This window comes from Pyxicephalus adspersus, chromosome 5, assembly GCF_032062135.1.
Source record: "Pyxicephalus adspersus chromosome 5, UCB_Pads_2.0, whole genome shotgun sequence".
Lineage (NCBI taxonomy): Eukaryota > Metazoa > Chordata > Amphibia > Anura > Pyxicephalidae > Pyxicephalus > Pyxicephalus adspersus.
The window spans coordinates 31,169,633-31,194,163 of NC_092862.1; the positions used below are offsets into that span (position 1 = coordinate 31,169,633).

A 24,531-nucleotide genomic window follows, 5' to 3' on the forward strand; every position below is an offset into this window, starting at 1 on the left:
ACCATAATACCTAGGCATGCCCCTAGTAAGCTCTTTTTATTGCGACCTTGGTACATGGCAGTGCCCAGATTCACATGACAAGATTCACCCACAGCATCAACAAGGGATAAAAAGAGGATTTATTAGGATTCCAATGTAAATGTTTCATTATACACAGTGCTGGAGAACTCAGAATACCATAAATACTGACACTTTTCTTGAATTATCTCTGAGATGTCAGTATGTACCGCACTATCCTCGAGCAGCAGCAAACTTCGCCCCGGGTTTGGTGTCCGGTGTACCCGGAGAGCAGCCCCTCCCCCTCTGTATTTTTGGCAGCTCGCGCCCAGCCCGGGTGCCCGTCCAGCCTGTAATAAGGCAGCTGGCGGGGGGTGGGGGCGTGGTCATGGGCAGATGATGCTGGGGGTGCTGCGCTGTGATTGGCCGGCGGCTGGGCGCTGTGAGTGGGATGTAGAGGGGTGCAGACAGAGGAGAGTTCATGCCGCTGCCGGTACCGGGAGCCGCCGCTGCCCCGCTCTGAGCGCCCCTCACCCAGCACCCCCCGCACCGCCCAGCTCACCCTGCAGCTCCCCTGAATGACGGGCGGACGCTTTGATTTCGACGATGGCGGCACTTATTGCGGCGGCTGGGAGGATGGCAAAGCTCACGGGCACGGCATCTGTACGGGCCCCAAGGGGCAAGGGGAGTACTCGGGCTCCTGGTCACACGGCTTTGAGGTAGTCGGGGTGTACACCTGGCCCAGCGGTAACACCTACCTGGGCTACTGGGCGCAGGGCAAGAGACATGGGCTGGGCGTGGAGACCAAGGGCAGGTGGATGTACCGGGGAGAATGGTCCCATGGCTTCAAGGGGCGCTACGGAGTCCGCCAGAGCCTGTGTACCCCGGCCAGGTATGAGGGCACCTGGAGCAACGGGCTGCAGGACGGCTATGGCATCGAGACCTACGGGGATGGAGGTAAGTGACGGCTGGGACCTACCTGTGTGTCACCTACATTGCATGTTTACCTGTCCCCTACAGGTGTCCCCTACACGGCATGTTCACTTACCTGTCACCTACATGTGTCCCCCACTTACCTGTCCCCTACTTTCACCAACACATGTCCCCTACTTATCTACATTGCATGGCCATGTTCACTTACCTGTCACTTACATGTATCCCCTACTTCTCTGTCACCTACATTGCATGTTCACTTACCTGTCCGCTACTTACCTGTCCCCTACATGTGCCCCCTACTTTCACCTACACATGTCCCCTCCTTACCTGTCATCTACATTGCATGGTCATGTTCACTTACCTGTCACATGTGTCCCCTACGTACCTGTCACTTACATGTGCCTCTGCTCACCTCTCACTTATATTACATGTCACTTACCTGCGTATCACCTACATTGCATGTCCCTGCTTACTTACCTGTCACTTACATATCATGTCCCACTCACCTGTGTGTCACCTTGTCCTGTTCTTATACATACCTGAGCGTCACTTATCATGTGCATTGCATGTCCCCGCTCACCTACCTGAGACTTTCTCACTTATGTCTCCAATCATGTCCTCGCTCACCTACATTGGTCCCTCTTACTATCCCTACCTACCTTCATGTCACTTACATTGCATGTCCTGCTCTCCTGTCCATCACTCATCGTATCAGCCCCCTGTGTTCTGCACCCCCAGCCATGGGCATGGCATTTCCATTGCTTTGGTGATTTGCCCCTGGGGTAGTCTCTGTATATTTCACACAGTGCAGCACTCCAAACATTCACATGTTCTCTTCCAATTGTCTACTAAATCTGCTGTTGGAGATGAATGGAGTATTATGTAATGGCACGCTGAAAGGTTTACAATAATCATTCTGCAAAACAAATAGTGCCAAAATGTGGTCCCTCCTGTCCCTGTATGTGGGGTGGGCAGGCCATTGATGGCCGTCCATGGTTCTGTACAGTCACCCCGGATCTTCATATCACTATGCAGGGATCACTTTCACCTGTAACCCCCATTTTTATGTTCAGGGTAACATTCACATTTGTTACTTATTATTCAATATTGAAAATGAAGATTATTTTGCTGCATGTGGATTGATGGTAGTGCCAGGCATCGTTCATTGTGGCAGTCTCCAATGTGCCAGTCACCACATCCAGCCCAGCAATGACTTTTACTTTATAATCTCAGGCTAGGCTGTGTTTGTTACAGAAGAGGAAGCAGCAAAGATCTGGTTAATCGTGTTCTGCTCTTCTATAGAAAAGGAATCTCTCAGACTGAATGTAGGCTGGGAAGAAATGTTGGCTCTGACGTTTTCCTCCTGAAGGGGTTAATGAGTTTCTGTGGTTCCTCTCCCACACAGATATGATAAATAATCAGGTGTCACCTTCACATAAATGTTCCCGTTGCTATGGGCACCGGAGCCAATTTTTTTTTTTCTCCATTTTTCCAAATTATTTGGGTGGTCAGGTCAGAGCCCAGACAAGAAGAAGGATCGTTGTGGAAGCGGTAGGGGGCCTCAGGTACTGGCGAACTCCCCACAGGCTGGAATTCTGCAGCTCAGAGATCATTATGTGAAGCCGGAAAGCAAAGACGATCCGACTTCCAACTGCACTAGACACCTGTCATGGAAATATTTCTTGTAGTCACGGCTGAGCTACAAGTTGTGAGCGAGTTGGTCAGCCAATATTAAAGCTGTGCTCTATTTACTGCATATTGCTCCTAATGCCAGCAGAGGTATTACCAGGACAAATCACAAATAAATTATTTATATTACCTTGTATTTATATAGCTCCAACATATTTTGCAGTGCTGTACAAAGTCCATAGTCATGTCACCTACTCTCAGAGGAGCTCATAATCTAATGTCCCTACGATAGTCATATGTCATTACCACAGTCTAACCGCTTTTGAGGGGAAGCCATGTTTTTAGGATGTGGGATGAAACAGAAGTGCCTGGAGGAAACCCACATAAACATGGGGAAAACATACAAACTCCATGTAGATTCTCTGGTTGGGATTCAATCCTGGGATCCCAGTTCTTAAAAGGCTAGCGTTCCAAGCAGCCAAAAAGACTTGCTTATAGGTGCCATTTCCCCAATTCTAATAATGTGTTGTGTAGGGGTAATGCTCACTCTATGTTTAGCAATCCCACCTATGTAAATTACTATCATCTCAATGAAAGAAGAAATCGTACTGAGGGTAATAATAACCCAAACTGTGTTTTTCAAATATTTTCAGCATGTACGAGACCTAAATGGACAGTGTGATCCATAAATGACCACAAAAGAGTATTGATTGGTCCTGGTAGAACGTACAATTTGAATTTGAACAAATCTGTTTTATTTGAATCAATGATTGTTCATGAATCTTTATCTATGTGTATGGTGTATGTCACCCCAAGAACAATGGATGGGGAGACATCAGATCACCATATGTAGGGCTAAGAACTGGTAAGGTTTCTAGTAAGACTTTTTCCATTGACAAAGCTTCTTTTGGACAGAGTAGTGTTGGGTCAGAATCTCTGCTGGGTTCGTATTCTGCTGTATAAAGTGTTTTTTTTGCCACCATGCTTCCTCTTTTGGAATTCATTAAGTTTAATGGAGAGGATTGCCTCAACGATATCCCCATATTCCGTTCAAAAGTGGATTGTGTGCGGCTGAAGATTTTATTTCGGTTGTGGTGGGTTCCTTCCCAATATAACTTTTCTAACTTGTTCATAATATGAACAGTGTGAATGTGCATTGCCTAGGCACAGGTCTACTATAAGTGTCCATTTATATTTATGTTCTGCTTTTCTTTTAATGGCTCTGGGGGTCTGTTCACACTCCGTGTAATGATCTGCATCTTCCAGGCAGCGACAAATTAAAGCTGCACATTTCTTGTTGGGTTCAATGGATTCTTCAATATCCCCAATAGGCAAAATGAGTAATAATTAATATTTAATATTAGTTCTTAGTACTGTGCCTTCAGTTTATCGGTGCAGTTCAGGATTTTAGGACATCTTTTAGGGTGGCAGAAGATACCATTGGATTGCATGAAAGTCTCAAGGCTTGCAACCCACATTTTCACCATAGCTTCTCTTGGCCCTGAAGATATATGAAATATCATGAACATTCACCCATGTTGGGTTCCTTCCCCCTGTGCTGCTGTAAGGTTGTCCTTCCTGTTGATCCCTTTCCCTTAATATTTCAGATGATCATTATTGGACCTCTATGACTTATTTATGACATATTTGTAAGGGTAGTCCTATATCCTGTATAATTTTCCTTCTCCTCCTGTATTTCTATCTTGAGGTCTGTTTACACATCAGAGTTCACTAAATACATTTCCCATACAAGTAAAGTTGTTTTTCAGATACTTATGTGTTATTTATAATCTTTGTTTTTTTAAAAACACAAGCAAGTCTTTCAAGTACATGAAAATGCATTAGGGAAATTGTTAAAAACAAACAATACAAAACTTGGATACAAATATGGAACAATGATAAAACATTATAAAAACAACAATTATAGCACAATAATACACAACTGGCATTTGTTTTTGCTTTGCATGCACTAAAAGTGCTCTTTATAGAAGCCATTAAAAAGTTGCGTGCATGCGTGTTTCCTTACATATGCACATGTGCTATTGAAGTATATGTAACGCACTGCAAGAATAACGCAGCTAATCTCGGCAAGAACATTAAAATGACGTGTCCACTGTGTACAGAGCTACTTTACACACTCCTGAATGTCCACTGGGGACAGATTCATAATGCATTTTCCGTTAATGTGTGTTTAGAGAGGATCTGTCACCAAAAACGTGGGCCATTAGGAAAGAGTGGGGATGGGGCTTAGGTCTATTTAAGGTCTATTCAGTAGTCTTGTCGGAAGATTCAGGTATTCCAGCATAATAGGAGGGTATGGGAGGCTGCTGCAGGTATACAGAGGAACATTTAGGTGAACCTGGTGACATCTGGTAACAACAGATTCTCTCTTAGTGTTAACCTGTCTATAATAAGTGCTGCCTTTATTTTATTTATACTGTTTTACACCTGTCCAAAGGATTTGATTATGGGGAGTCTCCAGCTAACTGGTTTGGCTTAAGTGTCTTTAGCACCTTTGTCACCTGCAGATTGTGGTCACATGAGAGAAAACTATTTACTTAGTGTTCTAATTCCCCATTTGCTCCAGTAAAGCGTAAGACCAAAAACAAGCATTCTATATATATCACAATGCCTTAGATATGGATTTATACTTTTAATTTTTCTTATTTTGACTTTGTAATTCTGTCAATACACACTTCTGGTCCTAGGACTGCAACGCTTACCCTTCTGTATTAGCTCAGTAGAAATATTATTCCTAAAACCAGAGTGTGGTTCCAGTTCTTATGGATAACTGAGAGCATTGTAATTGATGTCATTAAAAAGGTTAAATGTTCATATGTTTTTTTTTTTTGTTTTTTTTTACTTTAGTGGTGCTACTGTCATTTATCACTGGTCAAGCAGTACACCAAACACTGGTTGTTGTGCGGTTTTTAGGAAACTTCATGCAGAACTGATTCTTTAGACTTGAAAGGAAACTGTTGCAGTTAGAAATCAGTTGAAAGTGTTCTAAAGGCAGCAGATGACCCAACACCCAATACACAATGTGGCACGAGAACCACAACTGCTTACTAGAGCGTTCATCAAATGCTCATGAGTACATGACAATACCTGCTCATCACCAATTATTGGATGCATAGTGGTTGAAGTTGAGCGCCCAGGAGCAGCTACCTGTGCTCCTGTCAGTTACTTGTTTGAACTTGGGGTTTCCATATTAGTGTGACAATTTATAGTAGCTTTACTACTACTATACTATTTGGCAGCAAAGTATTATATAGTAGCAATTTATTGTAAATATGTAAAACTAAAGACTGCTGTTCTAACTTCACAGGTAGTTGTGATTAGTCTGACATGGGCGCTCAAAGCTCCTATCATGTTCAGCTTATTGCTACTACATGCTACTTGTGGCCATTAGGAACCATTTGTTTCAACTCCTTAGAGACAGAACACATAGCTAACATAATTGCCCCACAGGTTTACTTTTGTAAGAACAGCAAGGTTTTGGCTTCTGGTGAATGTCCCCTTTGCATTGTACCTGGTGGTCTAGCAGCAAATGTTCCCACCATTGAAGCCAGACCCCTGCTGATAAGACCGCGGTTATTTCCAGAATAAACCTAAATGCTTTCGGGACATTTTTGGGGTAGCAGGTGGCCAGTGATTATGTTTCTTTAGACTTGGCATAGCTGAGTGCCTAATTCTAAATTTTGCAGTACATTTTCTAGGAGCTAAGCACTCGCTCCTCTGACAAGGCTGTGGAGACAATTGTAGAAGTGCCTATGGTTCACTGGGGATCACCGAGGCATTATACTGCTATCAAGCTTATTAATTAAAACCCTGATCAGACTGGAGAATCAGTAGTATCCAGCAACCAGTCCACATTTGCCGATCTCACTGAAATGTTTGTGGTTAGTATTTGGTTTTGGTATTTGTTGCAATGCTTTATGAAATAAACTCTTTTGTACACTTTATATGGATGAAACTTATTTCACTGCACTCTATGAATGTTTGCAACCAACTTTACAGTGAAAAGGGGGTGAACAACGAAGCACAATACATGGAGATGTGTAAACAAAATTCCATTATCATTTACATTTAGGGGTATATTTGTAAAACAGAAAAACTTTCTGGTGCATTTGTAAATGGCAGTGTTTGATTTGCCACAAGTGAATGTTTACTTATTTATAACAATGCCCCTGAAGGTATCGGCACACTGACATTTGTCCTAAACATTTCTAAGAATTAGATTAGCGGATGGGAGGCCTGCGGTTGTATTGATATGTTACATGTGGATGATGTAGTAATGGGAAGTCATTTCCTTGTGCTGCAATTGAATTCAGTGAGCGCTTAATTGTTAATGCAGCATATAAACCTAATTATAGTTATCACTTCTTGCTAAGTATCTGTTCACAGCCCTATAGAAAACAAGCTAAGCTTGCACATTGAGCAGTTGTTACCATTTTATAGATGGATCTGTCTGGTTAAAGCAGAACGCCAGCCCTTTATCTTTTCTTTATCAGAAATTGTAAGAAGTCATCTCCTGTGAATTGACCATCCAGAAAAAAATTGCATTGCCCTGCACAATTTATCTTCAACAGGTTACATGGTACATAGTAAATCCATCAAGTTCAACCACTGGGGAAATAAACCTATCCCAGATATAAAACCCTATGAACATAGTTGATCCAGAGGAAGACAAAAAACAAATCCTGGCATCCACCTTATTTCCTATTTGATGGACTACAAGCATCATTAAGCCCCCTCCTTCCAATATATGCTGTCCATGGTCCTCCCCTTTAAGATTTTGCTTTCAAATCTCTAAGTTATTTAGTCCCAGTGTCGTATAGGCATTAACTGTGGCAAGCCAAACACAAAAACTACCAACCTGCAGCCTGAAACTTCTGATCCTTCTTGATGGGAATCTTTATTTACTGGTTTGTCTGTTCACAATGGTTTTCTCTGGTGAAATGGTTAGTGGTGGTGTTCTATATAGATACAGTTAGCTTTGCTGAAAGTGATTCACATTTGGCAGTTTTTCACCTTACTTTTAATAGTCAACATTTCTTTTTTTCTGCACATATTGGACCCTGTCTTACACTTACTGCAAATCTGTGAATGACTGGAGCCAGAATATGCAGGACAGCGTTGATTATTAACAATGAAAATGTATAGAATTGTCAGGTTTTACAACCCTATTCAAATCTTGGATATTAACCCTATATGTTGGATATAATCCTATATTAGAAATTTTGGATAGCTTGGAATCCACAACCTTTTCTATACTAAAAGAGACTGCTAATCATGAGACCAGGATTTATTCTGTATGCAAAAAAAAAAAAATTACATTTTTAGTGATATTTATATTTATTTTTTTATTTTATATTAAAAAAGAAAAGATATCAACAGAGATAATTGTATTTTTGGGGTAAATATTGATAGTCCATTACCCCACTATACATAGCCTCTACCTTAGAGCCTGCCTCTCTAACTGGTGGAATGGAAAGTTTATAGCTAAGGGGCAGTTACAGAACAAAAGCAGCTTTCCTGCTCCTAGTGTGATGACAGAGGAGACGAGAACTCCCCTGTCACCAATCTGCCTCCTCCTCCTCTACTGTAGAACTTTCTAAAAAACAGCTGGGAGATAAACTATTGGTCAGATAGGAAATGCTTACATTACTGCTCATTACTTTATGATTTAAACAAAATATATCAATAAATAGATGGGGTTTGGAGGGGGAGAGATTGGATGAAAAAAAAACTTTATCCTAGGGTTCAGCTTTTAGGGCAAGTTCACAATTCATTCTGTTCTGAACAATCTCCTTCCGTTAATTTTGAAAATTTGATATACAGTGAGATTTTGACTGTCAATTATTGAAATCTCCCTTCCCCATCTTAGTGATTTCTCATTTCATACAATTTTTTTCATACACGTTTCATTTCATACAAATGTTTCTTCCCCATCAGAGCATTGTCTCAGTAACTGTGCACATTGCTACTCACAGTTTAATTAATTGGGCCTGATTTCTAAAACTCTCTCCAAGGCTGGAGAGGATACACTTTCATCTGTGAACCTAGGTGATCCAGCAAACCTGGAATGGATGTGGTCCTGGATTCAAAACATTTGCTAACAAAAAGCAAATTACTTATAAGAAATACATTTCAGGTTTGGTGGATTACCCAGGTTCACTGATGACCATGAACAAATCACAGTATGACTATATAATAATTAAGTAATGCAGTGGTTTACCTATCTAGATACATAAAAAGTAGAGACCATTAAAGATGGAGAATCACTTATGGAGACGTGAAAGTAAAACGTGTAGTTTTATTATAGCTGAGGTTTTCGGGGATGGAGGCCTGCAATCCTTAGGAAGATGGGCTGTGTTCCACAAAATGTTGGTCATTCAAGTGCATATATTTATAGTGTGTGTATGTGTATATTCTACAGAATGCCTGAAAACATTAGTCTTAGTGGGGCCAGTTATAACAAGCAGCTTTCATTTCCTGTAAATGCAGCTGTTCTCATGGAGTTACAATTAGAAGTCTGTTGAAGGAGATCAGAGCTCTCATTCCCACAAAGTGCAGTGTTTCGCCATTCAGACAAACAATTTGTGTCCCTAATCGTGGATGATGACTCAGATGAATGAAGCATGCTGGTACTGGTGTCATCCACAGGACTCATCTTCATGACTGAATTACCTGATGTGACACAAGTGTCTGCTAATCATATTTAGTACTGCCAATCTATTCAGTTTTTGCATTAGCAGCTTTTTACAGTACAGATCAGGACACTAAATGCGTTCTTCTGTACATTCCCGCACAAATATGGAGCATATTAATGAAGATGAACATGTTCTTACTTTCATATCATATTGTGGTGTAAATCAATTATTGTAAAGATATATGCAAACTTTGTGAGTAGAGATTTGTCACCAGAGCTGGATTATCCATGGGACAACCTAAACAGAAATTTAGGGTTCAGAGGGGCTTTCTACAACCTTCATTCTCCTGCAGAAATCCAGAGAGCTGGCACGTTGGTCCAGACTGTGCATCTGCTGTCAGATCACAAAGGTTGTTCCCCATTCCTCTTTAATCTGTCCCTGGTTGTGAGGTCTGTATATTCCATCTGGTGTGCCTGAAATATGCACGTGTACATATAAAGAACATTGATTGGCTTTAACTTTATTGTTTTTCCACTTAGCTGGAAAACGTCAGCACCTTCAGCAATGTTCTCTTTTAAATCGAGTGCAAGTTGTTTCTTGATAACAGTTTCCATGGTGCTCTTGACAGGCATGCTCACACTCTCCCATTTTCTTTCTCTTGGTATGGGTACAATAAGCTCCTCTGTTCAGCAACTTTGCAAAACATATGCCAGACATTGGTCCTTCCCTATTATTGGCTTGAATGGCATCAATGGAAAATGTATACTATATTCAACCTTGGGCAGCCATGAGTAGCAGCTGCACCAAAAATGTTTGTCTTGGTCCTGGGTGTAATTGAAGGCCTGTTGAAATGGTCAGTGAAACCTCTTCAGCATTACAAAACAAGCCAAGTTGAATGTGACAACTACAGTAACTTTAAAGAACTATTTGGAGCACAAACTTGTTTTTTTTAAATATGAGCTTTAATAGACACCAGTGATATATATCCACTTTTTATGTATCAAACACATTTACAAACTCAGATATTACCTTGTGAGAGTACCAGTGGCATCGTCACTTGGCTGCTCATACCCTTGGCCAATAGTAGAGCTACCGTTGGGATCAAAACCACAAGTTGCTTGCAGAAAATGACGGTGGCAGGTACAAGACCAGTCCCCCTGGACAATCACCACAAACATGAGAGCAGAAGGTCTTTATAACAGGATTTACATTCACAAAAGAATACACATTTGCCTTGTATTTAAACAGCATTTGGATGGAGTGTAGCTTTAACATGTTAAAAATAATTTAGTGATAATTTTTTATTTACTTTGAATAGCTTTATAATGATACTTGGTAAATGATATATTGTTTTTGTTTTCTTTTAGGAGTTTTGGTTTTATCTAAAATGTATACTCAGCCAAAACAATTTTTTTAAACTATCAGTTTGTACTGCAACGTAAATAAAGCTGCGTACACACTTCCAATAATTATCGTTGGAAACGAATGACCGACTGGTCGAAAATCGTTCACAAGAAAGGTGACCGGCGAACGAGGATTGTCGTTCATTATCTATCATGTGTACAGTCGTTCAGTGATTGTGCATGTTTCTGCAATACACTTTCTCCTTTACATGTCACTTCCTGCATCGTTCAAACTATTGTATCTAGCGTGTGGACACTGTTGGTGGATTTTATTTGAACGATCGTATCATTACAGTATGTACAGAATTGTGCACAATATGATTGTTCAAGTATAATCGTGCATAATCGTTCATCGGTTGTAATCGTTTGTTTTCTAACGATAATTATTGTAAGTGTACCTAGCTTTAGTCTAAAAGCCTCTGACTTCACAAACTTTTCCGAATTTTCAGGCAAAGTATGGCAGAGCCCTGGATCGCAGCAGGAACCACACAGTTCTAAACTTAGGCAAATGTAGACACATCAGATGATTCTCATCTGATTATCTCTTCAGGGCTGATATCGGATGAGAATCTGGCATGTGTACAGCGGACGACCGATGTCATTTAATGATTAACAAATTAATAACTGTAATGGAATTCAAGGGGAGAGAGCACAGCGGGGTGCTGCTTGTTTTCCCCACTATCCACAGAACAGAACTGCGTTGTATGTACAGTGCTCGTGAAAAAAACCTTTCCAGCAACAAAACTCGTGTGTGTGTGTGTATACATAGCCTTACTCTTTTTTCAGTTTTGGATAGATTAGGAAGATGTTACACCATCTACATAGCTGGTAATGTGGTCTTTGTTCTTGCTGGGGAGTTCACCCTCTTTTTTTTTTTGGTGACTGTTGATACAGAGATAGAAAAAAATGGAAATCCACATTTTTTACAGTTGATGGGGAGATTGCCTTTTCAATTTTGTATTCTTAAAGTAAACCTAAAAGCATCCATAAAGTAATATTGAGCTCCAGCAAACAAAAAGCTGGGAGGAAAACCAAATTGCATTACCTTTTAAAGTGATCTGACTGACCTCCCTTCCAATCCTCCAGTTCTCTCTGCTCTAATGTGAAGCAGTGTTGTCCCATGATATCCTCTCTTTGTTAATGGGCCCCATAATGGTTATCTAAAATTGTTCTGGAGCCCCTATGTCCATATCTACATTGCCAGTGAATTTTATGCTGCTCGTGTGTTCATAGGCATATATTCTACAAAAAGAAAACTATGTTGGACATTAATTTCAGTATTGTTAGGTCATGTGAAAATCAAATTGCAATGTGTTACTGCATTTTGCATGGAGCTCCAGCACTTGGCCCTTCCTTAATACGTTTTTTCTAATGGGTCATGTATAAATTGTGCACAGTAAAATAAAGAGGAATTTCAATAACATTTTTGATTTTCAAAACAATCACAGTTGGCACAAAAAATGACCACTATGTGCATAACAGATAAATGTAAAAGATTTGCTGTGACCAGGATCACTGGTATTTTGCTAGTCATTCTTCGAGCCTGCATGCTCTATGACACATAATTCGCTGAACACACTTCCACTGAATGCACACATTACTGAATCTTGGATGTGATTGATGTGTGTGGGCTGCTTGTTGCATCGGTATCCTTGTGATCATGAAGAAGGGTTACTATGGGAATAGCTCTTTGAAGAATTGATAAAAATCCAAAAATATGCAAAGTGTTAAAGTGTCATCAGTGAATGTAAAAATTTAGTTAACTGGCATCTGTTGCATAATCAAGACATTTGGAGCATCTGTCCGGTATAAAACGCATTTCCAGCAAAAAAAAAAATGTATTTGGAATGGAGAAGTTAAGTTCTTTTAAAGGAAACCTATCCGGTCAAAGATATGGGAAGTGCCATGGCTGACTCGCAAACATCAGGGTTATCAGAAATGTGCGTTGGGCAGCGCATTAATTCCCCGGTCCAGCAGCCAGTTTATATTTTTCTCCTGGCTGCCTGCTTTGTAGTAGAAATTATTACAGCTGCCTAGTCACTTCTACCTCTGTATCAGGTCTGTGCCCCCACCATGTGTCCTGGGATTACCTGCCCCTCTTAGCCTGGTGCCTGGAAGTCTAATTGCAGGTGTCATGATGAAGAGTGTTGATCTAGGTGCTATGAACCTGGAAGCACTCAACTGTGAACTTTTCCAGGTTCAGAGCTGTTAAATCCTTGCTGGTCTGGTCAGGTAAGAAGCTCATCAAGCACAGAGAATACAAAGACGTTATTGTTTCTTTAGACTCCTGATGACACCTGTAATAGAGCTTGTTACCTGCACCATGTTAGGTGCTTATAAGCCTATGGGCCTGATTTATTAAAGGTCTCCAAGACTTTAGAAGATAGACTATCATGGGTGATCCAGCAAACCTGGAAAGGATCTGGTCCAGGATTTAAAGAATTTGCACACTGAAAGCAAATGATTTTTGGACTATTCTAGGTTTGCTGGATCACCTAAGTTCACCACAATCTTTTCAAGTCTTGGAGAGCTTAAATAAATCCGACCCTATGTGTACATGCAATAGAGCTAGGTAAAAATAATAAAATGTTTATAAAAAGTAAGAAAGAGTGTACATACAGTCACATACCCAACTATTTCCTATGTTTCCACCTTGTGTTATGTCCCACCTCTTCCCTATAACATAAAGAATAGAAGTAAAAGATTGCTAAGAACAATATATTTTAGAGTTTTCATACCCTATACCCATTTTTTTCCTTAGTATTTGAGATAGTAGTACTTTATGCCCCTCAAGATTTGAGAATGAATGAATTAATTCCCATGATTTGTCTTTTAGGAGCCCAGTGGACCTTATAAATAGAAAATAGTCCCCATTGTATTATCTTATTATTCACCTTTTACCCAAAATGTACACATTTTTTTCACTTTGAATTCAATTAGTAAATTTGTAAATTAACTTTTATCCTTGATTCATACACTTTTCTAGTTTAATCCAAAATGTGTACAATGTGTGAATTTTTGGTAACAGTTGGGTGAAACCATTTAGAAATGGACCTTAATTTGTGTTGCTCAATAACTGGTCATAACCTGCCCTGGAAAAATAAAAGGAAGATTAGTTACCCCAAGCATTACACACTTGATCAACACACAGTCTTTTTTTTATTACTTCTGACCTCATATTGTCCTTTGGGCTTTACCATGACATTTTTATTTAGGCCATCAGCATGGAAATATTTGAAGAACGTATTTTACTTGTTTTTATTATTAACTTTTATTTATATAGTGCCATCATATTACGCAACATTTTACAAAGTCCATAGTCATATCACTAACTGTCCCTCAAAGGGGCTCACAATCTAATGTCCCTACCATAGTCATATGTTGTTAATACAGTCTAAGGCCAATTTTTTGAGGGGAAGCCTAAGTGCATGTTGGTGGCAATGTTGGAGGAAACCACACAAACATAGGGTGAACATACAACTTCCTTGCAGAGTGTATCCTGGCCAAGGTTCAAACCTAGGACTCTATTACTGCAAGGACAAGAGTGCTAACCACTGAACTAACCATAATGCCCCGCATGGCATTAGTCACACCTCTTATAAAATACTGGAAATCAAGAGAATAAAAAGTCATCCATTATTGCAGTGGATAGCGGTGATTGCAATAAATAATTCTTTGTTCCAAGTTGTTAGATGAGGGCAACTTATGCCTATTATAATTTATATCAGTGTTTTTAAATTTTAAAATATAGGGGAACCCTTGAAATACCCCTCAGGTCTTAAGGAACCCCTTCTTTATTTACTATATCCACAGTACATTAGTATGGTATTCAATGAAATGAATGGCTCTTACATTGCTGGCCAGTGGGAAGAATGTCACCCTTACAACCAAAAAGTTCATTGCTGTCAGTTAAGTTGACCTGAGAGGTCCAAACTGCTAATTTCTCAAGGCACCCCTTGCAACCCCTGGAGGAACCCTAGATGTGAAACACTGGCTTATATGGTTCACCCTCCCACAGTAAAGCCTAAGGGTTAACATGACCGAGTGCAGCTGGAAGATTGTGTTTAAACAGTGTGTAAAAGTGAGGGGGAGGAAGTAATTGTAAAATATATTTTATCTAGCGCCAGGGAGGTGAGCACTATTGTAAATGTACATGTTTATACAGATCAAATAAACAAGGTGAAATCATGTACAATATTTATGTTTAATAAACCACTGCATTCTCCATTTGCTTCTGGATCTTTAAATATGGCTTGTTGACACAATATCCACATAAAAAACAGAAGCATCTTACACTGGAAATGTAAATATTTTATTCCATTGCCATGGCATGTGGCATAGCTAAGTTATAAGGGTTAGCCTTGGTGACATGTTCCTTTCTTGCCCTCAGCTTGTCTCCACATGTTACTCCATAATGCTGTAACATATTTTCCTGAAGATTGTTTACTTAATGTTTTCAGGCTTGTCTGGTAATTCCCGGATTCTCAAGCATGAAAAGGCTTTTCAGAGCTCATTTACAGCTCGGTGCTTAAAGTGGAATATTAACCAAAAAAACTGTGCCTGGCAAGGATGAATACTTGATATGATTCAAGTTGGGCAAAAACACCTTTTTTTCAAAGCCCAATTAGGAGCCTTATTATTCTTAGCTTTATTATTTTACTTATGTACTGTGTAGGCGACATAACAAGTAAAGAATTTGGTATTAGACAATTTGCCCTTCAAAAACCAACCTGTGTCATAGTCTACATCTGTTCTTGCTTATTCTCTGCAATGTGCTGTTCACACCTCTTGTTTTCTGTTTATCTGTGCAAGCACTTCAGAATTCACCAGACATGTGTCACAGGTCTTATGTTGCTGCACTTCTACTGGTTCTTGGAGAAGTGCTTCTAGACACTTCCCCTGAGGCTATGCACACAACTGTCTGCATTTGGGAGCTGCCTGAGCGGAGACTTCTTGGAGTACCCATGATCTCTGTTCCAAATCTTATAGCAAATCATGAGAGAGCCAAACACTAAGACTGGGTACACACGTGCAATAATTGTCGTTGGAAAAGATCTTTCACTATTCTTTCCAACGAAAAACAAAAGACTGAAAGATGCATGAATGAACGTTGTACATACAGCGCCCTTCTCCTCTATGGAGAGGGGAGGGGTAGAACTACGGAGCAGCACCCCGCTGTGCTCTCCCCCCTCAATTGTATGACGATTGTTCATCCTTGGGGAATCCGCCATGACGGATCCATGAACGAATTCGGACAAGCGTTATACACATGCCAGATTATCGTCCGATATCAGCCATGAATCATCTGATGTGTTTATGTAGCCTTAGTCGTGTACAGAGCTGTTCTGCCCTATGGCAAGGGGAGGGGGAGAACGACTGAGCGGCACGCCACACCTGCCAGATTTTTAGTACGATATAAGTCCTGAGGTAATAATTGGACGAGAATCATCACGTGTGTACGTAGCCTTAGGCCTCATGCATTTATATTTGGTAAAGTAAAAAATATTACTTTACTAAGAGTTGATACATCCAATTTCGTATTCTTTTTGTAGCACTTACTAGGCAGAAACCTTTTTGATGTTTTCTGATGCACATCGTACAATCACAAAGTAGACTTTGCAGATGAAGTATGTATGTGCTGAAATCTTGAGGAATGAAGCATTTCTCTTCCTCCTTCATACATTCAGAGCTTATCACTCCTGTAAACATTACCAGCCACATGCTTCTGTTTGTTTTAGTCAGGAAACTGGACAACACAGTGGCTTCATCTAGGTTGTGTGAGAAGTGACATGATTTGTTGCTTGGATGTTATGGTGTGGAAACACGTGCAAGTCATTCTTGAATGGTTAGGAGCTGAACAAAGGAAGTTTCTCTTATATGTGATAAAACATCTTTCGAGAAATGGAGATGAATGACCAGATAAACAGGAAAATGGCTTAAGGAGAGCCGTCACTCCAGGATGTGAGGGACTTCTGGATGTGTAAAGGGAAGTGTGGCTTTCTGCTGAGGATCTGAACATCTGAAAAATTGTGTACATAATGTTTTTGTAATATTCACATGACTTACACTTCAATTCTTAATACACCACACATGGCTAGATGTCAGGAGACCATAGAGGCCAGAAAAAACTTTGATTTTACTAGGCAAACAAATGCCTAGAAGTCTTAGAAATATGTTTTATAATGCACCGGACTAAAACAGTCCTGGGAGAACACTCTTTATAGAGATCGCCCTGCCAGCACAGTGTCCAACTCTAAATATGTAGATCACACTTAAAGTATAATACATGATTTAGGGCAGCACCTAAAAGTGATATGGATCATTTATAGCGATATCCTGCATGCAGCCTTGCTATCCCCTATGTATTTTACAAGATGAAGTTTTCTAGTACTGGTTTAACAACATGTCCTATTCCTGGGTGGAAGTCAAGCGCAGATGGGTCAGCATTTGAATAGATTGAGCTCTTTTGCACATGTTCTGAACACTCTGCAGAGTAGCATTCTGAACACAGAGTGCAAAACATTTAGTGAGCTGGCCATTGGGAAAGTTACCTACCTTACAAATAGCCAAATAGATAATTGGTTTCCATTAAACTGACCTGACAGACACAAATTGCTCATTGCTCAAGGAACCACTAGCAACCATTGATCTAATTCAGAAGAATAAAGTAACCTAAAGTTTAATGATACTGATGCAGGCAAAGCATTGCCAGAAAAAAGAATTGCAGTGTAGCACAGCCTAATATTAACTAGGTCCATCCAAGTCGCTCCTTGTAGCTGCCAAGTGTCTATAACCCTTAGACAGAGTCTAAATTTGTAATGTTGTAAAAGTTGGAATTCCATTTATAATATAAAAATTACCCTATTTTTACTCCACAATTCTATTTAAATTTCTAATACATTATGTTCTTTTTTTAAGTTTTTTTTTTATTTTTTGTTATTGTTTTATTTTTTTACAGAGCAGGAAGGGGGTGGAATTTGTGACCTCCTGACCCCAGCTAAAGTTTGTGTCTAAACAATGAATCTTAACACTGCTAAGGGTTGAAAATAGTAGACTTGGCATCAAAACAAAGTATATGTGTTGGAAGCATCCTTATGAAGTTGTTATCTGTAAACTCTTTCAAGCACCACATGTGCTTTGGCTACAAGGGCAACCTGCCTGAAATTTCATTGGGGTATTATTATCTGTTCATTTTAAAACAGGTTGCAGTTACCCCAAAATGACCGGGGGGCTTGCACACTTACCATATGCACAAACAGCTGGTCATAAAGTTAATGTACAGTATTTATCTGTATATCGGTATTCTTCCTTGGTTTCCAGTTGTTTGTAAATATTATAAGTGCAGAATCCCCCCGTACATATTGGGGTATCTGCAACATTAGATTGTTTAAATGTAAGCAGTATATGCAATGATGATAATGTCAGTTGTAAAAATTATTTGAATTATTTTTTTTTGTTGACAATGGTGTTCCTTTTTTGTAGGTACATACCAAGGGCAATGGATGGGAGGCATGAGACATGGATATGGTGTGCGTCAGAGTGTTCCCTATGGCATGGCTACAGTGATCCGTTCACCTCTTCGAACCTCTCTGTCTTCATTGCGCAGTGAACAAAGCAATGGCACAGTGCTCCATGACATTGGAGCTGATAGTCCTGCGGGGACTCGCGGAGGATTTGTGTTGAATTTTCACAGTGACTCTGAGCTCATGACCAGCAAGAAAAAAGGTTTGTTCAGAAGAGGATCACTGTTGGGTAGCATAAAGCTACGAAAGTCTGAGTCCAAGATCTCTATATCTAGCAAGCGTAGCTCTGTGAGAAGTGATGCGGCTATGAGTAGAATAAGCTCCAGCGATGCCAATTCTACAATTAGCTTTGGAGATGTTGATTCTGATTATTGTCCTGTAGAAGATCATGTAGATGCCACCACCACAGAGACCTACATGGGGGAATGGAAGAATGACAAACGCACCGGATTTGGAGTAAGTGAGCGCTCAAATGGAATGAAGTATGAGGGCGAATGGCTGAACAACAGGAGGCATGGATATGGATGTACCATATTCCCAGATGGCACGAAAGAAGAGGGGAAGTATAAAAACAATGTTTTAGTGCGAGGAATAAGAAAACAGCTTATCCCGATAAAGAACACAAAAACAAAAGAAAAGGTAGATCGAGCCATTGAAGGAGCTCAAAGAGCAGCAGCTGTAGCAAGGACAAAAGTTGAGATAGCGGCCTCCAGGTAGGTAACTTGTGGCATCGTATGTGGTTTTATTTGTTTCTGGTAAATAAAAACATCACATCTGTTCAGATATGTTTATGTGATCATAATGATCAGATTATTACTTTATCTCCTAAAAAGACCCTGTCACCAAGCCATTCTTTTAAACAATCTTCATAAGGGAATATATTTTTTTTAATATTTCGTACATCAAAAGTCTTGATACTGCTGCTGGACACTGCCAACCTGATTTTGCTGCCATTTTACCCTCACAGTTTCCTTGTCCCTCCTCTCATCGGCATGCTAACATTTTTAAATAAAATCTTAGCAGTTGTGATGTCGCCATTTCTTCACTATTCATTTCTATGCAAATCATCATTTTATCTGATTTTTTTTTTTTAATTGGTGACAGGGTCTCTTTAATCCGTAGAAATATTGTCTGTCATTTTTGGAATGTTATTTAAAGAAGAAAAACAAAAAAAATACCATACCATAAAATGTACCCACTAAGCCCCATTTACGTTTACTTTCTACTCTGAGGTCCCTCAACACTTTCCTCCCCATCCTGACAGTTCATAGCCCTCCAATGCCCCTCTTTATACCTTTGTTTTGTTTTGCACCTTTGTAACCGTAGAGGGGCTTGAATAGTATGGGAGAGGAGACAACAACCTTACATTATTAGGTGTCAATCTACAAGCACTAGGGGGCAAAAGGTTGTTTTTATTTAATTTGCAACCATATTTGTGCTGCTAATGCCAAGTTAAACCTAAAAATTATTATTTTAAAAACCGGTCACACACATACCTTGCTTATATTTACAACCAACGTTTAATAAACAGTGCGCTCCTGTCTTTCATGGCTCAGTTATGTTATGGCTGGCTCATAGTATGTTCATTTAAACTTTATAAACATTTTTAAATAATCTGCTGTAAGACAACTTCAAGATGAGTCAGGGTGTGAAAAAAAAGTCTAGGTATGTATTTGTGGATTGAAGAAAAAGGCGACTTTTTTAAACCTAAACATTTGTCTGGTAACCTCTACAGACTGGATGATATTTAACAAACTTTACTATAGTCATATTTTAATGGGAAATGCCAAACCATTTTGGTGGAGATGTAACAATCAGTCTTCTGGTTTTCACTGAAAGTAGCTTTACATGCTCACCAGGACAACTACATCAAAGTTTGCTGACCATTGACCTAGGCCAACTTTAGAGTTTCATGTCAGACCATGCATATTGGTTGCACCCTGGGACACTCAATGAAAAAAAAATATGTCCAGAAACACCTCCTTTTCTTTTTCTCTACAATGGCATTTTTATCTTTTTGGTATACAATTACCAGAATTACTAGCTTCTTCTTGATGTGTGTAAAGACCACATTTGTTAGGTGAAAAGTATTTAAGGAATCATTAGCTAGTGCCAGAAAAAGAGCAGGCTAAGCTGTAGTGGAATAACAGGTACAGATCCACATTGTTTGACGGTTTCTGTAGTATTTCCACAAATGTTTGGAACACACTTCTAGTCTATCATTTAGAAAGGAGTGCAGTTAGGCCTTTTAGGGTATTATGCAATCCCAGTGCAGGTCCTGGTTTATGTTGGTTAGATTTAGACTGTTCTTAGAGATCACATACACACCAGCAGTTTTATGATTTATATATTCAGCTGTTACGAGTTGCACGTGATAGAAGGTGTGAAGCTGAATGTTCTTTCAAATTTTGTATTGCTTACATAAAGCAAGGAATCAGGCACACTAACATTTAAAAACATTATTGTGTGCAAATAAAAATTCCTACCTCTGTGACTTCAGTCTTGTAATATAGAAATCCTCAATGATCAATCAGCATTCAGTAGTTCACTACAGTCCTTCAAATGGCATCCAGTCTTTGCTATTTATATTGTAGTTGTTAGTGATGGACTAGTAATTAGTTTTAATATTTGCTTGCACTGCTTATTTTCCCCACATTCCAAGGACAGTTTCTCGGGGAGCCAAATAACCTAACCACTTAGACGTATGGGGGAAACCAGAGTGCCACCAGTGCCAATATGAAACCACAGGAGGATTTGCAAACTCCTTGCAGATAGTGTCCTGGTCAGATTTCAAACCTGCAGAGATGATGGTGCTAACCACTAACCTATCCATGCTCACATGCTTATTTCTCCATGTTGGAAAATATCTCATGCAATGGTACAATAGCTTCTTTCACTAAAACCCAGCAAATCAATTATACTGTTTCTCCAAGGCAAGGTTAAAAGTCGATTGTTTAGTAATTGACCCTAATGAAGATAATACATCTTTCAGTCCATTGCCTGCTACGGGTTATTACTTTGCATATTGGTTTTAATAATGAGCTTTGTTCTATTATAACCCAATTTCAGCAGTGCAAAGAGCAATAGGAAAGTGCAGTGACCCACAGAAGACATACTAATGTTTCCTTTAAATGGATCATGAATACATACTTTTTTGCATTATCAAGACATCAGGGTAGGAATTGCAAGGTAGAAGTACAAAAAGTGTATTTAAAAGTTACATAAAACATGTCCAGAATTGTTAATTGCAACACAAATGTTGCCTACACCAAACACAGTGAATATTCAGTCCACTGACCAAAGTGGCACAAATGTGACCAGACCCTAATCCTCTTCAATTCCTGAACTGGCAACACAGTATATTTAATTTATCTATTGTAGTAATATTTGGGGATCAACAGTTTGCCCATCAGATCATTTGCTGTCATTTAAATCACATTTGCTGGTTTCATTTTCATGTGTTATATAGACCTGAATGTTCTATTCTTAATCAGGAAAATCCAAATCAGAGAAGTATTTGCAATTAAAATGCAAGTATACAGTGAACATAAAGGTCACTGGACCCAAGCTGTGCTTTGACCTTCGCTGTTCCAAGATGGTAAAAGAGATGTTAACCCCAACTGGATGACATTTAATTACTAAAACGAGGGGGGCATTTGTTATAACTGTGTTTTGGTTGTAGTTGTTCATCTTTATCTTTTTAGTTATGATGCAAATTAAGGGCAAATTGTTTTCCTGTTCACGATAAATGAAGTTCTATGAAAATTAAAATGTGTGTCTACAAAATGTTCTTTAACACCTCCAATAACTAAGATAGGCTGTTTATTAAATGTTCCCCAGAGTATCATAGATCATTGACATTTTTATCTTAAAATACTTTATTTCATCATCCCATGTAGCATATCAACATTCCTGTTCTGTTGCAGCCACTATCCACATTCCCGAACCGACTTCATAGCATTTCTCAGGGTGGGTGACAGTAATGTACCATGTCTAAGTAATATTTGATGAAACAGCCAGTTGTGGTACATATTGGAAGTCCATGTGACTGGTAATGATGCCAGGAGCCTATTTGGGGGCCAGGGAGAAAGACCTTCAGGATCACTATTTGCAATTTTTAATAAAGGCTGCAGATTCAAATCTATTGAATAGACATAAAAGGTACCTGATCATTGCTTATTGCTATGTATGTGACATTATACAAATAACTTTTTAACCTTATAATCCCTACTTGCTTTCACCTTCTGAATGTTTCCAGATCCATCTGCTTTTTGTTAAATATGTCCTACGACAGAAGAGACAATGCTACTGATACTAATCAGAGGGTCTCGGCTTCATTTAATGGGGTTTACGATTCTGCTAAGTTAGATGGATTGCAGGACCCCCTGACAAGTAGCTAATAATAATAATAAGAGATTACAGAGCTGCCAGGTGACAGAGCAGTAAAGTTCTATGTCTGTGTGGATATGCATACTATGCAAGAACTTGAAGCCTGCTCTAAAAATAGGATTGTTACCATGGCTGGATTTAGTGTGTGTGTATGATAATCGCAACCTGTGACTTCTATCTCTCTGCTAACTTGCCAGTGTTGTGTGAAGAAGTGAGCTGCTCGCATCGTGGGCTTTTTCTGTCTGTAATTTAAAGTTAAAATTCAGGAAGAATCTAAGTGTAAACTTATATATGCAAACTGGTATACCTGCCAAAGGATTTGTGATTCTGTGCCGCACAGCTTCCAGATTGCAGAGAGCTTTGCTTTCCCTTAAGTCGTAAAGCTTGGGCAAGGACACTCTACAACTTATTAATTAGACAATAGGAGAACCCTGCAGTGGTACAGCTTGGGCAGGGACTTACCCCCAAATGACCGACCAGACAATAAAAGAACAGGGACATGCCCCTAAATTACTGATTGCAGTCTTTTCCCTAGAATATTTTTTTGGGCTGAGCTGAAAGTAGCTGTAGGCGTGTGGTGGCATTGTGACCCAACTTTTCAATAACCACCCAAAAACAGCCAGGTGGTCACTAATGTGCCGAGTGATGCTCCTAGCTAAAAGGGGACAACAATCGATTTGACAATAAAGGAGCCCGCATTCGCACAGCTTAGGCAGTGGCATACCTCCAACCTACTGACTAGACGGTGGAACCTTGCAGCGGCACAGTTTGGAGTGGGGCAACCCACCAAGGTATTGATTGGACAATGAAGGAACAATGGAACTGTACAGCTTAGACAGGGACACACCCCTGAATGACTGATTGGTCAATGAAGGAACCCTGGAGCTGGACAGCTTAGGCAGGGACACCCCCCTGAATGACTGATTGGACAATGAAGGACCCCTGGAGCTGGACAGCTTAGGCAGGGACACACCTCCACTAACCGATTGGATAGTGAAGAAACAACAGTCCCTAGGGTCAATACACACTGGAGGTTGGAGGAGGTTGTTAGTGATTTATCATGTTGGATTACCAACTAGTTTTCTCATTTTCACCTGCCATTAATTCATTTTCTGCTCTTTCACTGTATCTAAAGAGGAGCAGCATTGTCACCATAAAACAGAGAGTGTATTCAGGCTACATAACACCTCCTCCCTTGGTGTTTAGCAATTTACAGGTAAACTGAACAAGCCTGATAACATTATAGAATGCACAGGACAGCCCTGGATTTCATGCAGAATAATTTTTTTTTTTTTAATACATCCAACTGTGTATTTACCAGGCCAAAAGGTAGAATGTCAGAGAAGTTCATTGTTGAGGTTTACATACATGACATTCATGCTCATAGACAGCCTTGTTACTGGTATAGCCACTTCATTGAACATTTACCTACATGTTACCCCATATTATGTGCTGCACTACTACCACCATTCCTCTTTCATTATTTTCCAATATCCAGCAGACCGTAAAGGAGAAGACCAAACTCTGCACAAAAGTTTTCACAGTGACTAATTCCCGTCATCTTGAAGGGAGCCGTAGGAGGTTTAATTGTGCATTGTGTGCGATGATCTGCTATTGCTATATGACCTGTTTTATGTTCACCTCTTTTGTGCATCGGTATTTAAATGATAAAAAATATTACACAGAAAGGTTCTTTTTTAGCATCTGTTTAAACTGGAATAAAGAATACTGCAAGCCTCACAGTGACAGATCTGATGTGACAAATTAAACCGCTTTAGTAGGCCTCCATATGATTGTGAATGCTGAATTCCTTTAATGGTGTACAATGCATTGTGTCTCTGTAATGCCCGTATATGGATCGTCCTTTATAATCCGAGACATCCCGGAATGTTTTTCCTTGTTGTCATGAGGATCATATGGGGCTCATTAATCAAAGGAAGAAAAGCAACCGATACGATTCATATGTCACTTTCCAGTACAGGTTTGAATCAACCAGGT

The 24,531-nt window shown here is 39.7% G+C and overlaps 1 protein-coding gene across 1 annotated transcript in view; it reads left to right on the top strand.

Moving 5' to 3' along the window:
• Nucleotides 1–451: 451 nt before the first annotated feature.
• The window catches only part of JPH1 (junctophilin 1), a 67,339-nt gene continuing 43,259 nt past the window's right edge, over nt 452–24,531 (top strand). Inside the window, exons 1-2 of the mRNA XM_072411041.1 lie at nt 452–954; nt 18,104–18,857. Coding sequence (XP_072267142.1) covers nt 576–954; nt 18,104–18,857 — 1,133 coding nt within the window. The 5' untranslated portion in view covers nt 452–575. The remainder of the gene's footprint in view (nt 955–18,103; nt 18,858–24,531) is intronic.